The sequence below is a fragment of the Calidris pugnax genome, unplaced genomic scaffold (genome assembly GCF_001431845.1).
Source record: "Calidris pugnax isolate Ruff unplaced genomic scaffold, ASM143184v1 scaffold113, whole genome shotgun sequence".
Lineage (NCBI taxonomy): Eukaryota > Metazoa > Chordata > Aves > Charadriiformes > Scolopacidae > Calidris > Calidris pugnax.
This window is the reverse complement of record NW_015090879.1, coordinates 419,815-434,143: the sequence shown is the minus strand read 5'-3', so window position 1 is coordinate 434,143 and position 14,329 is coordinate 419,815. Positions and strand designations below refer to the sequence as shown.

At 49.2% G+C, this 14,329-nt stretch overlaps 2 protein-coding genes across 4 annotated transcripts in view; one reads left to right on the top strand and one right to left on the bottom strand.

Moving 5' to 3' along the window:
• Window positions 1-224: 224 nt before the first annotated feature.
• RBBP4 (retinoblastoma binding protein 4) lies at window positions 225-8,620 on the top strand. Of its 2 annotated transcripts, none has more exons than XM_014946566.1 (12): window positions 225-424; window positions 1,308-1,455; window positions 2,085-2,230; window positions 3,492-3,665; window positions 4,443-4,558; window positions 4,724-4,884; window positions 5,009-5,135; window positions 5,232-5,309; window positions 6,445-6,521; window positions 6,637-6,694; window positions 6,799-6,909; window positions 7,467-8,620. In XM_014946566.1, the coding sequence occupies exons 1-12, from the start codon at window positions 409-411 to the stop codon at window positions 7,530-7,532; spliced, it is 1,278 nt and encodes a 425-aa protein (XP_014802052.1). In that variant the 5' UTR covers window positions 225-408; the 3' UTR covers window positions 7,533-8,620. The 2 variants fall into 2 exon arrangements, with proteins under 2 accessions (XP_014802052.1, XP_014802053.1); XM_014946567.1 differs by having other exon boundaries at window positions 244-424; window positions 1,311-1,455.
• An 805-nt stretch (window positions 8,621-9,425) lies between these two features.
• SYNC (syncoilin, intermediate filament protein) overlaps window positions 9,426-14,329 on the bottom strand; it is a 6,440-nt gene continuing 1,536 nt past the window's right edge. The window contains exons 2-5 of one of the 2 annotated variants that reach the window (XM_014946483.1): window positions 12,592-13,019; window positions 11,765-12,561; window positions 10,374-10,498; window positions 9,426-9,846 (exon numbers count right to left, since the gene is read on the bottom strand). In XM_014946483.1, the coding sequence (XP_014801969.1) occupies window positions 9,783-9,846; window positions 10,374-10,498; window positions 11,765-12,561; window positions 12,592-13,012 (1,407 nt within the window). In that variant the 5' untranslated portion in view covers window positions 13,013-13,019 and the 3' untranslated portion in view covers window positions 9,426-9,782. Of the gene's footprint in view, window positions 9,847-10,373; window positions 10,499-11,764; window positions 13,020-14,329 lie in introns of both variants that reach the window. The other variant, XM_014946482.1, reaches the window with a different exon arrangement.

Here is a 14,329-nt window from a genome sequence, read left to right as displayed (position 1 = left end):
CCGCCACCGAGCCGCCCCTCAGCGCGGGGCGCTGCCGCTTTAAGAACGAGTGAGGGGCTCGGGCCGCCCTCCCCTTCCCCTCCGGAAAATGGCGGCTCCCAGGGGAGCTTCAGCAGCACCCTCCTCCTTCCCACGTGACCGCCGAGCGCGCTCGCCTGCCGCCTGTCCCCGCCCCCTGCCTCTCGCCGATTGGCTACCGGGGCCCGGCGGCGGGCGGCGATTGGTCGGCGTTGGCGCGCGAAGGGGTGCGCGGCGCCGGAGCGGCAGGCGGCGGGGGCAGGAAACAATAGAGCCCGCGGCCGGAGGGGTCCGAGCAGGGAACGGAGGAACCGGCCGCCCGTCTCGCCTGGCCCAGCCCGCCCCGCATCACCTCCTCTCCCGTTACCGCCCCGCTCCCCCCGCCCCGCCATGGCGGACAAGGAAGGTAAGGCTCGCGGCGCCGCGTAGGCCCCGCGGCGCGGCCTCCTCCCCCTCGGGCCTACCGTGAGGCGCGGGGGCGGCCGGTGTGAGGGGAGTCGGGGCGGAGAGGCAGGCCCCTCAGGGCTCCGCCGGCATGGCCCGCCGCCCCTCGCCACCGGGGAGGCCTGGGGCCCGAGACCCGTCGTGTTGTCTCGTGGAGGGGGGAGGCCTGTACCGAGGCCGAGTCCCTCCGCCCCGCCTCCCCTTTTGATCCGTTTGTATCCGCGCCCGGAGTGTGAATTCTCGGAGCTGCCCGGTGTAACGGACGGACGGACCGTGTCGGGGGGCGGGGGGAGCAGAAATGCGGTGCCCCCTGAGGGGGTGTGGGTCTGGTGCAGACAAAGAGGTGTCCCCGGCCGCTCCCGGGTGCGCTCCCCGAGGGCCTGCGCTGTGTGGAGCAGATGGTGCGAGAAAAGCGTGTGTGAGAAACGGGAGGAGCCTCGGAAAACCGGATTTTGGGGAACCGGTAGTTCAAGGCTGCACTGAGCCCGCTCTGTTTTAACAGCGGCTGCATCTTCCCCCGTTTAAACGTCTTCACAATTCTGGGGTTTTGCTTCCGCAATACCCTGTGGCAACAAGTTTCAGAATTTTGTGATGCTGCTTCGGTTGAAATTTTGACAGAGTTAATGTTAATTCTCAGCCTACGATCCAGAAACAAGGATTAGCATGCGCAGCTGAGGATTTTTAATCATCAAGCAGCTACTCCAGTAAGGTGGTCTAACAGCAAACCGGGGTGTGATGTCGTTGGCTCTCTGTTCAGTTGCCCACCCGCACTGTTGTGTGTATATTGTAAATATATTCAGAAAGGCTAATCATATGCTTTTTTTTTTTTCTTATTTTAAATTTAGCAGCCTTTGATGATGCAGTGGAAGAACGTGTGATCAATGAAGAGTACAAGATATGGAAAAAGAATACTCCCTTCTTATATGATTTGGTAATGACCCATGCTCTGGAATGGCCCAGCTTGACTGCTCAGTGGCTTCCTGATGTAACAAGGTAAGCTGATCCTCTTGCATTTTATTTTTTGAAAAAGCAGAATCAATAGTACATCTATGATCACTTTTTGTTTAAGTAAGACAATATGTGATTCCTTTCTGTCTTAATCTCTTTTTGTACCCTTGCCTTGCCAACAGCAAGTTGAGAACTAGGAACACGAGATAATCTGTACAGATGTTTTAAATTTGGGAAAATGGCTTATATTATGGAGAAGATATTTTCACACATTTAATTTCCATTATTTTCTTCCTCCAGCAAAAAAAAACCCAAAAAAACCCCGCAAAAATAGAACTAGATATGATTTCTGTATAGCCATCATTTTGCCCTGAGCTTCCAAAACAATCTTCTGCTTGCAGTGAATGTTGTGCTTGGGGGGAGCTGCTGAGGTCTCTTAAAGGAAGGCATGGGAATGGTGGTCTGTCAGGGTGTTGTGCTGGAATTTTAGGTTGAGATCTTGAGTTATGTGTAGTGATTTCCTCTGGAGGAAGTGAGTTTGGTGTTGGAGCAGGAGAAAAACAATAACTTTAAAATTATTACAGTTAGAAACTGTCATTAAAAATGCTGTAATCGGCTTGGTATTTGTGTAAACCCCCTTCTTTTGTTTCTCATCTCTCACTCTTCCCTTGCAGACCTGAAGGCAAAGATTTCAGTATTCACCGGTTAGTCCTGGGGACCCACACTTCAGATGAACAAAACCATCTCGTGATAGCGAGCGTGCAGCTGCCTAACGACGATGCGCAGTTTGATGCTTCGCACTATGATAGTGAGAAAGGAGGTAAAGGCCCAAAGATGTTTTAACCATTTTTAACCTTTTTTCCTTTCCCGTCGAAATAGAATATTTGTCTTGCCTTAAAGTTCAGGCAGCAAAATTCAGATGTTACTTCTAAACTAATCAATTTATTTCTAAGTGGTGCCCTTGCTTAACAGTAGACAAATACTATGTTTTTTGAATGTACGTAATGCCTTCATAATTTAATGATGAAAAAAGAAGGTGGTGGGCTTATTGCAAAGGTATGTGTGTGGGGGAAAACCTCCCCCCTCCCTATTTCTCATCAGGAATTGACATTGAATTTTGTGGAGTACTGTTTATTGGTATTTTTACTACCACTTTTGCATTCCATAAACTCTTCCAGTGAGAAAGTAACTCACGTAAAAGAATACTTTATTTCAGAGGAGTGTAACGTTTCAAATGTTCTTCTCTTGTCTAAATTCTGCTGCCTGATAGTTGTGCCAGCCCTCCTTGGATGAAAAGATTATTGTGTTTTGTTTGGTGTATCAGACTTGAATCTGATGCTTTCTGTAATCTTAGTTGGCTGTCAGCATTGCCACAAATTAGACGTTTCTCATTTTTACTTGGTTGAATCAATCTTTCTACTTGGTGAAAGTCCTTCATGATCCAATGTTTGCTCTTTTTTTATCCAGAAGCCTGGATTGTGCAATTAGTATTTTGGTCTTTGGGGCTTCTGAGAGTTACCCATGACCAGGATGTTGTCTAATAAATACTTTGTTTCTATTCTGTGTTAGTATTTCTTAGAAATATACTACTCCAATTTACAAACAACCCTCCCCCTTCTTTTTGCAAGGACAGCAGTGCTGTGCAGTTTTGTGCAATACGAAGTTACTGTGAGTTTAACTATAAAGATAAGGTAGCTTTAGCAAGTTATGTTAGAGTTCCAAATCTTAAACAAGTGTTGCAGCAATTTTTTTTTAAACCAGAACTTTGTTTATTCAGCAATGCTGAATTTTGTTATCTTTGAAAGAAGAGTTTTACGTGTGATAATTCGGGGCTTATGCTGTTAAATTCCAAATAGTAAAACATTTTGGGGAAGAAATGGTCTTTAACTTAGCCAAAATCCTGAAATTTTGATGTTACAAATACTGGTGTTTAAAACAACATGCCATTTGAGAACTGGATTCTTTCAGTTTTATGTTTATTTTGACTATTCTTTCAAAAGGAGAGCTTGGTGGTACCAGTCATTGAGTCTGAAACGGGCTTATTATTCGATGACTTACAACTACTAAATTCTTATTTCCAGAGTTTGGAGGCTTTGGGTCAGTTAGTGGAAAAATTGAAATTGAAATCAAGATAAATCACGAGGGAGAAGTGAACAGAGCACGTTACATGCCGCAGAACCCGTGTATCATCGCTACGAAGACTCCATCCAGTGATGTCCTCGTCTTTGATTACACCAAACACCCTTCTAAACCAGGTTTGTGCGCTTTGTTGTGTCTGCTCTTCAGAGCTCTGCCAGCCCTCCCTTGAGAAAAGGTTGGAGTGAAAAAGAGGTTAAAATAGTTTTCTGGGTTGCATATTATTTATGATTTAAATGGAAAGTGGGTATTTAGTGTAAAAGGTTATTTTGTATGAAGTTTAAACGTAGGTATCCAATATGTATCAATAGAAAGGGATGCTCCTTTTGTTATTTTACTGCCTGTTCTGTCATGTCACTGTGTGTGGTGACGTTTGGGGTGGTAGAAGGTGCCTTTTTGGAAACTGTATGGTTTGCCAAGTAGCTGAGCTAGTTTATTAACAGTCATTTACCCATTAAACTTACCAAGATGCTATAGAGTAACTAGTTCTGCCACTCGCAAGAAGGATCAGAGATGCTGGGCCAGGTGCCAAGCCACTTGATGCCAAGGCAGGGAAGTGGCTGGTGGGCTTCTTTGACTCTTCAGCAGGTCCATAAGACTAATTTAGAGTGGACCCACTGCTAGGCTGTACAGCCAAAAAAAGAAAAGCACCTTGGAAGAATCTTCAGTGTGCTTTTACTAAGCTAAGAAGACAAACTGTTCTGTGTTCTCTCAGTGCATTCTGAAATGAGGTGATTCTTCAGTTGGGGAAAATGCTCAGAAGGATAGAAAGAGAGATCCTGTTGAAAATGTCGAAGCAAAGTTTACTAAAGGACAGTAAAACTTAACACCAGGTATTCCAGGATGTGCTGGAAACGATACCAGGCGTTGGAGTTCTTAACACTGCCTTTTTACAGACCCTTCTGGAGAGTGTAACCCTGATCTGCGTCTTCGTGGGCACCAGAAGGAAGGTTATGGGCTGTCATGGAACCCAAACCTGAGTGGGCATTTGCTTAGTGCTTCTGATGATCACGTGAGTACTTTAAATATAGCTGGGGTACAGTCTGCTCTCCGTGTCCCTAGGCAGAGGTAAAAACTGGTTTGGTTTTGAGGGGGGGGAGAAGCGACTGTCTGTCTAAAGATGTAATTTTTAAAAATGTTGTTGTTTTTGTTTGTTTGTTTGTTTGTTTTTATAAAGACCATTTGCTTGTGGGATATTAGTGCTGTTCCAAAGGAAGGCAAAGTGGTGGATGCAAAGACCATCTTCACGGGCCATACAGCAGTAGTGGAAGATGTATCTTGGCACCTGCTCCATGAATCTCTGTTTGGATCTGTTGCTGATGATCAGAAGCTCATGATGTAAGTGGGGTGATGTCTTCAGAAACTGAGTGCTTCTGTCCCTTGAGCTTTCCCATCTGCTCTTTGGTTCCTCAATAAAATGGGATGTAAACCTTTGTTCTAATTCCATGTTTTCCCCTTGCAGTTGGGACACCCGGTCAAACAACACCTCCAAACCCAGCCATTCGGTGGACGCTCACACAGCTGAAGTCAACTGTCTCTCCTTCAATCCCTACAGTGAGTTTATCCTGGCCACAGGGTCAGCTGATAAGGTACGTCTACCTATTTGTTTAGTTTCTGATGCATAAGTGGGGATGCATATATTGGTTATTTCAATAAGAAATATTTTTGGTTTTTTTTTTCCCTAGACTGTTGCCCTGTGGGACTTGAGGAATCTAAAACTGAAGTTGCACTCATTTGAATCACATAAAGATGAAATATTTCAGGTATAATACGTGCACATAGACTTTGTTCTACTTGTTTGTCTGGAGGAAATTAAAAGCATTCTTCTCCACTCTGCATTCTTATTAAATATACTTGCACTTAAAAACTCATGTATTCTATTTCGCTCATCTGCTGATAGCTTTCTATCTGCTTGTTGTGGAGCTGCATAGTGCTGTGTGTGGGGCAGATTTCAGTACAGACAAATAAGAGTGTCCAGAGAGGCAGGGGCAGAACGTAGCGAGGAAATGGTCGAGGGCTTTAACCGCAACAGGAGGGTGAAATGCAAGCAGTAGGGAGAAAATGTAAATTATTCATGGCAGCAGATTGAAGCAGGGAGGCACAATGGGACGGCTGCGGTGTTTTCATCTTCTCGGCTCAGTCCTGAAGGAAGGTTTTAGCCGGTACCCGTTAGAGGGGATCATTGGGAAGTCCTGTGACAACGAACAATTGCTAATTTTGCTGGTGTAAATATAGAATGTTCACATCATGGGTAGCATGTGCTTAGCAGATACAATATTTCCATCTCCAGATCACGCCCTACTCAGAAGAAAAATATGTAGAGATTTTTTTTTTTGTAGAAGGATTACTAGTTAAGACTGTAGTTACTTCTAAATAAAATTACACATGGAGTCTTGAAGTGTCATGTTAGTGTGCAGAATTACGTGTTCTTTTTTAATCCTGTGATCTGATTAAGTGGTATGTTTTGGAGAGATTTATTTGCAGCAGAAGTAAATGTGAGCTTTTGGGCAGTTAAGCTTAATTACAGTGATTTCTTTTCATGTGTAAACTGTACTACTTAAGGAATCCATAGTTTATATTTGTGCAATCCTTATTAAGGTAAGGAGCAGCTAATGCCCTCGTGAGCTGCTTTGCACTTTGTAACACATGGCCTTTATTAGAGGAAAGGTTATGTGTGGTACCTTTTTTGTGCTTAAATGCCTTTTTAGGGTATGAATGTTCACAAACCAACCTCCTGTGTTGGAGTGTTATTATCAGGCACATTCATATTTCAAGTTAATATCAATTTGAATTCTCATAGAGTTTTCAGGATACTAAATACTGATGTTTGTTGTGAATGTCTGTCACGTTACAGTTTCTTAAAACTAACTTCCTTTCTAAATTCATCCTTGTCTGTAGGTTCAGTGGTCTCCCCATAACGAAACCATATTGGCCTCCAGTGGCACTGACCGCAGGCTAAACGTTTGGGACTTGAGGTAATTCCCAAATTAGTCACATTATTCTGGCGAAATATTATTGCTAAATTACATCACACTTCAAAAAAACAAACCAACCTCCCCACCTTTATGTTTTTCCTCCCTTTTTTTACAGTAAAATTGGAGAAGAGCAATCCCCTGAAGATGCTGAGGATGGTCCCCCAGAGCTGTTGGTAAGTCATTGGAATCTCACTGACTATTTGGATCTATTTTTCATCTCTGCGATGTAGATTTGAAACCATTCTCCCTTTTTTTTCTCCCCCACCTCCAATACTAGTTTATTCATGGTGGTCATACTGCGAAGATATCTGATTTCTCCTGGAATCCCAATGAGCCCTGGGTAATTTGTTCTGTATCAGAAGATAATATCATGCAAGTCTGGCAAATGGTAAGTGGTTTGGGAAGGTGCAGGAGGTGTAGAACTGCCCGGATTTCAGTATCCTGGGTCTTATTTACAGCTCTCAGCATGAGCTGCATTGTAGCGCTGCCTAAATCTCACAGGGACAGCGAAATCCTCTCTAGGTTTGGTCCTAGAGATGTTGCAATGTTTTGGAGATGGGGCTGTTAGGAAATAAGGTCGTTTGTGTTGCTTTATTAATGTTAAATTGCCTTGAGGGATCAGGGATGGCTGAGAACAGAGGAAAGAACAGAGAGTTGTTCTCTGTGGAACAGAGAAGCTGTGGCTGCCCCATCCCTGGAGGGTTCAAGGCCAGGTTGGAGGGGGCTTGGGGCAACCTGGTCTGGTGGGAGGTGTCCCTGCCCAGGGCAGGGGGTGGCACTGGGGGGGCTTTAAGGTCCCTTCCAACCCGAACCATAGAATCTGTATGGATTTTATGATCCATATCTACACATGAAAAACTGCCACAGCTTTCTAAAGTGTTCTAGCTGATCCTGCTCAGTGTGGTGACAAAGTGCTTCTTCAGTTCCTCTGTCTCTGTCTTGCAGGCGGAGAACATTTATAACGATGAAGACCCTGAAGGAAGTGTGGATCCAGAAGGTCAAGGATCCTAGATGATGACTTTTTCTTGGTTTTAGTCTTTTTTTTTTTTTCTTTTCTTCCCTCTCAACCCCAATATTGACTTAACACTGGTTTTGAGACACACGTAGACTTTGTGTTCAGCCATCCTTCTGTAGATACCATCACCAGGCTTTTTAACCCAGACAGTGAGTGCTCCCGAAGAAAAAAGGGCTGAGCCCGGCTCTGCTGGTCCCGTGCTGTAGCTCCTCGCTCAGATCCACAGCAACCTCTTGCCTTTAGGGCTGGCTATCTCATTTTAGTTTCCTTCATCACACAAAGCAAACTAGATTTTGTTGGTTTGTTTTTTTTCCTTCTTCTTCTATCTTTTAGCTTGCTTACAGCTGCGGGCTTTTGCCTAATTTAAGTAAAAATTAACTCGGTGGAGCTGCCAAAGTGTGCAAGAGCCAGTGGAGATGATACGAGCGTTAATCCACTGGCAGTTCAGAAATGGAGTGTTGGAAGGTCTTGTCCTCTCAGTACAGCTCAGAAGTCTTGGGATTCCTTTAATTAATCTCTACCTTGTGGAATCTTTTTCCTGCCTCTGCAGATACAAAACAGATTTGCAGATTGTAAGTTGAACTGAAGTTCCTTTCTATATTTGTTTTGTTTCTACTGGTAATTCTGGTTTTTTCATTCCTTCCTTCCTTTCCCTGTTCTCCCATCTGCTGGGCCACAGCGGTTTGGATTCGTTAGCTGCAGAGCATTGTTCACCTTTTCATGGTTCTTTGTTTTGCTCTATTGTGTGTTTCTTGAGCTGTGTTTTCACATAAATATTTCTTTCCTTTCTGTGAAATGGTTTTTAAAACTTGGGGGCCACCAAGTTGTAAAGGTGTATGTTTTTACCAACTGATGTACCACAGATGGCGTGTCCGGGAACCTATAACAGCGTTGGTAGCTGGTGCCTGTAAAGCAATTTAAATGTGGATAAACTACTTTTTTTAGGAGTTAGTCCTTTGACCACTAGTTCCTGCACATCTTCCACTAGGGTGTCCTGTTCCACCAGCAACCTGTTACTCTCCGTGCTCCTCATGACTAATTGCGTGTAAGTGCTTCAGATGGAATAAATTTTTTCTACGTAAAAGCTGTGGAGCTCTGTGATTTGTGCACTGGGGTTTTCCTTCCACATCAACCCTTTCTCCAGGGTAGGCTCTTCAGGGAGCAGAGAAAGCAAGGGCATAGTCCCTACCCGTGTGTGTCCTGTGGGACTTGGTGCTGGTATAGATGCTCCTTGTGTTTGTACACCTGGATTCTTTCTTTGTGAAATGCAGCCAAGAATGAAGTGGATTTTGGGTCTGCCTTCAGCCCTTCCCCCAGAACTATTATTTTTTTATTATTAGTCTGCAGAATAAAGAGTCGGGTACCTTCCAAGTATCCTGCTTTGACATATTTTCTTTTTGAGACATAGTTTTGAGAATGAAAAGGATTCTTAAATTCCAACCTTTATTTTCAGTGTGAGACTTTTTATATATAAAGTGGAAACCTATTGTCCACAAACTCCCTCCTGTGGCCCGCGGTGGAGCGTGTCACAACACAGCAGAGACCCTTGGAATACAAAAGAAAATCCTCTTAAAAGGATAGAGCTTCTCTTGCATGTAAACTTTAAAAATCAACCCCCCCCAACACTGGCTTCCAGAACAACGCTCCCTGTGCAGGCGTACACCTTCCACCTATGGAACAAGGCAAGATACATTATTATTATTATTTTTTTTTTCAAACACAGCAAAACCATACAGTATAACATTCTTCATTTATGTCCATTGTTCAGTGCAAGTATTATTTTTCTCTGCTCCTCTCTGGGAAAGCAGTTTTACTGCGCCATTGACAGCAGCCCCTTGAGAGAGTACGAGTGAACCGAGGGGTGTTTCTGGCTGGGGGCAAACCCCCCCCAACACTGGCTTCCAGAACAACGCTCCCTGTGCAGGCGTACACCTTCCACCTATGGAACAAGGCAAGATACATTATTATTATTATTTTTTTTTTCAAACACAGCAAAACCATACAGTATAACATTCTTCATTTATGTCCATTGTTCAGTGCAAGTATTATTTTTCTCTGCTCCTCTCTGGGAAAGCAGTTTTACTGCGCCATTGACAGCAGCCCCTTGAGAGAGTACGAGTGAACCGAGGGGTGTTTCTGGTTTGGGCGGCTGCTGGGCCTCAGGCAGGGCCCGTGGCAGGAGGGCACGTCCCCTGCAGGTGCCTCTGTCCTTCAGTTCTGCTACAAAGAGGAAAAATCCACAGTTTTTAGCAGTCCTGGTCTTCTTTTTCTTCCGATTTGCAAAGGTGGCCGTAGATTTCTAAGCAGCCCCTGTGTGGAGAGAAGGTAAGTTTAGGAGACGGAGTATTTATTTAAGGTGCTCTGGCTGGAGAAAACTGGGAAGAGGTGCTATTTCTGAAGAACATTCTTTTCAGGTTAGGGGAGAAAAGTAAGTAGGAAACAAACTGGCTGGGTACACGGTCTTGTGAGTGCGTGGACAGAGCCCAGCCCAAGAGCCCTTGGCCAGGAAAGCTTTAACAGCAGGGAATGTCATTTTTGGTGTGAGCAGCGGAGACGCTGGCTCAGGGCCCTCCTTAACCCCCAGGTCCCCGGTTCCAAGGGGAAACTCCATGAGGTGTCCTGCCACCTGAGAGGCCTCCCGCCCTATCGCTTCCAGGGATGGCAAGTTAAAGATTGAGAGCCACGGTGCTGCTCCCGGAGTTCCTGCCACCAGACCCCTTGCTCACACACTGGCCAGGAACCAGGAGGAAAAAGCCCGTGGTGTGACCACCAGCCTCTTCCCCACCATCTTCCTCCTCCCAGCCCCTCCGCGCCGCAGGGACGAGCCACCAACGCACTTGTAGATGGAGAGCTCCCGGTGGAGGCTGGTTCTCAGCTCCTCCAGTTCCTGATTCTTGCGCTGCTGGAGCTGGACCCCGTTTTTCAGCTCCTTCAGCCTGTCTTCCAGCTCCTCAACCTGCTCCTGGGGAGTCAGAAGACACGAGTGGATGAGCTGGGGGAGGAAGGCTGTCTTGGTTCCTACGCTCAGCTGCTGCCCACGGTCTCCTGGGGGTATCTGCCTGTCCGTGGTGTTGGTCTGGACAAAGCCCAGCCAGGCTGGTGGCCAACCACCATCTTTAAAAAACCTCCAAGAAAAAAAATAATCTTTATTTTATTAGAAAGGTGGGAGTTAGGGTTGGGATGTGCTGTGTTGGGTCCTTAGTTGATTTTGTCCCCTAGACTACTTCGTGTGTGTTTTGAGAAGCTGCCAGAACTGTATAAACCTGTGAGTCAGGAGAAGATAAACGAGGAATTTGGGAAAAAAAAAAGAAAATGAGGAGGCACATCAAGAATGCCCCAAGTCCTGCCCTCCCAGGGAGAAGGAGAGATCCAAGAGGAGCAGTGTCACAGGCACTGGGGACCTGGTCCCCAGCAGAGAGGAGAAGCCACAGAGGGGACACGCCAGCTTCGAGAAGCTGCTGGGAGCCTGGCTGGGAGGAGGCAGCGATTACGAGCCGAGAACAGGGAGTGTTGAAATGGGGGAGATTAATTGTGGAGCCTCTTTGCCAAATGTGCTCTTGTAGATATTGAATTGCCTCGTCCCTCAGGACGTGGTGACAGGGGGGACAGACACATGCACCAGGCACAGACAGAAATAACCCTCTCAGGAGGCAGCCGGGGCTGCGGGCGCAGGAGGTGAGACCCTCCTGGCAGTGGGAAGGGCAGGATCTACCCCGGCAGAGCTGGGCTTTTAAAGAAAAGCCATAATTTTTTTTAAAAAACCCTGACTTTTCCAAGTGCCTTTGCTCAGCAAAGTGCAACTGAGTGTGAGCTGTGCCTGGCAGCATCGCTCGGCTCTGCCACTCTGGGAATGGACCCCCCTGTCTCCTCTGCCTCGTCCCTGCTGGCTGGGGCCATTTCTGAGGGGCAGGTCAAACCCAAGTAAGGATACAATCAGGAGAAAGCTTTTTTTCCAACAGCTCATCGGGTGCAGCCCCAGCATCTTCCCACCACACCCCTGTCAGCTCAGGTTTGCCCTTTGCTCAGGGGCTGCTGCTTCTCCTGGCCAGTGCCAGGGCAGGGGATGCTTTTGACTTCAACCAGCAGGAGATATTCCACCTCCTTACCCACCTCATCCACCCCGCTCCTCCCCTCGGCCCTACGAGCAACATCGCCCACGTTTCACCGGCTGCAAAGAACGACTCCCGTTCTCCAAAGAGGAGGGTGCCAGGGGCGATGGGGCACGTACCCGGTACTGCCCGACCTCCTCGTCCCGCTTCTGCTTGACGAGGACGATCTGCTCCTCCAGGCTGCGGTTCTGCAGCCGCAGCCGGCTGACCTCCCCCTGCAAGGGTCGCAGGGCTTCCTTCATCCCTTGGATCTCCCCCTGCATCTCCTGCAGCGCCTTGGCCCCCGCCTCCCGTCTCTCCAGCAGCCGCAGCAGTTGGGGCTCGTAGTGCTCCTCCAGGCCCCGCCGGCTCTCTGCCACGAAGCTCTCGAACTCCATGGAGAGCCGGCGGCTCTCCTGCAGGTACAGGTTGTCCTGCCGACACGGCGGGGTCTCCAGCCGCTGCCTCAAAACCTCCTTCTCCTTCTCACAGGTCTCCTTCAGCTGGGAGAGTTCTCCGGAGAGTTGCCCGGCCTGGGTCTCCAGCTCGCCCCGGTAAGCAGCGTGCTGGGAGAGGTCGTGCCGCCGGCTCTCCAGCTGGTACTGGCAAGCCACACACTCCTTTGTCACCTTGAACAGCTTCTGCTTGATCTGCCGGATCTCATCCTTCAGGTTGTCCCTCTCCAGCTCCACCTTGGCCAGCAGCCGGCAAGCTGCCTGGATCTCCTCGTGGGCAAGGCGGATCTCCTGCAGCGCCGGCTCCCGGAGCTGGGAGAGCTCGGCAATCAGGCTGTCTCTCTCCTTCTCCAGCTGCTCCACAGCTTCGATGCATTCTTGGAAATAGTCCCCCAGCTCTTCGAGGGTCAGGCACTGCTGCTCTGCATCCAAGGGGCCACCTGCTCCCTCTGCATCCATATCCAGTGGGATTCCTGCCCCATCTGCATCCGCATCAGGGATCCCTGCCCCATCTGTGTCCATGTACAGCGGGAGTCCTACTCCATCTGCATCCACATCCAGTGGGATCCCCATCCCACCTTCATCCACGTCCAGCGGGATTCCTTCCACATCCAGTGGCCTCCCTGCCCCATCCACGTCCAGCGGGATTCCTGCCACATCCACATCCAGCGGGATCTCAGCCCTGGCCGCATCCTCGCCCAGCTGGGGCCCTGGCCCTAGCTCCAAGGAAGAGTCCTCGCCATCTACCTGCAGCTTCCAGCAGGTGACAGGGCTGTCCTGGTTCAGGGGTGTCCCCCCCACACCCTCTGCTGTGTCTAAGGGGCTGTGAGAAAGGTCTGGGTGTGGAGCAGCTCCTGAAGCTGCATCCTCAGGGGCAGAGGATGCTCCAGCTTCACCCGGCTGCAGCTCTGGAGGGGGCTCGGGCTCTGCCATCAGGTCCCTGGAAAAGAGAGAAGACGTGAACCAGAGCAATGAGTGTAACAGGTCTCAGCCCTTCCCCTCCGCCCTGCAGCAGGCTGAGCTGGGGTTGCTCTCGCCGCAGCCCCCGCTGCTGTCACTGTCCCCGTGTCACCCAAGGGCTGTTTAAGCTGGGCAGGGCTGTGCTGGCACGCTCCGATGACAACTTGGACCCAAACCATCGCCTTTGGCAGGGGCCAAACCAAGGGAAGAAAACCCTCCTAAAGCGATGGAGGAAGAGTGAGGGAGGCAAACTCGGACCCCAAAACCAAGAGGTACCCCAGTGTTGATGGGAACTGCCCACCGTGTCACGGCCGATCCCCCCCAGTGTCACCAGTGTGACTGGTGAGCTTGGAGCAGAGCAAAAGCTCACACGGGGGGTGCCGCACACCCCGCACGCGGGGGCACCGCCACTAAAGCTTCTCAGGATTTTAGCAAAGGGGGGAAAACCTCGTGGCAAGGGAATGGGCTGCTAAAGGGCAGGTGGGCTCCAGGGTGGCTGGGATGGAGTAAAGCACCACACACACACACACAGCGCCCGAGCGAGCGGCAGCTCCTGCAGCAGGAGCCGGGCTTTGCAGAGTCATCCGATCCCGACATTATCCCAACCCCCGGTACCTGCAGCTGCCACCACAAATACTCCCATCTCGCATTCACCCGGGTGCTGTTTGGGGTAGGATGGAGAGGACAACCCTCAGGGAATGAGCAGGGGCTTTTCCTGCTGCTTCCAGCGCCGGTGGGGTGGGTGGGAGGATGCTCTCACCTCCCGGCCACGCCGCTGAGCTCATGTCTCGTCATCCCCCAAGGAATGAGCGCAGGAATGAGCGCAGGCTGGCACTCGCAAGCAATGGCTTTAGGGAAAGAACTAATTTTCACTGATACTTTCTCTCCTAATAAGGTAGTTTTCGGCAGTGATGACACATCACAGCCTCGGACCCAGCGGCCGGTCGGCTGGAGAGGGGGCAGCGCCTGGAAAGGTGGGGAATGGGCTCCACTTCATTTTTTCTTGCCCTCGTACCGTGCCAGCGCTTATTTTTCAAAGTTCTCGGCTCTGCTTTGCATCGGCAGGGCGGGGGGGAGGATCCGTCCCACCCACACAGCGGGGCGCAGGGGCTCGCTCCCACCCACCACCCCTCGTCCCAGACCCCCCCCCAGCACTCCTGGGTACCCCGGAGGAACCATGTTCCCCCCCCCTCGGTGACTCCTGAGGGTCCAGGGATGCTCCCCGGGTGCTGAACCTCAGATCTCCCCACTCCTTTCCCCCTCCTCACCCCATGCTTTGGCAGCCCCCTC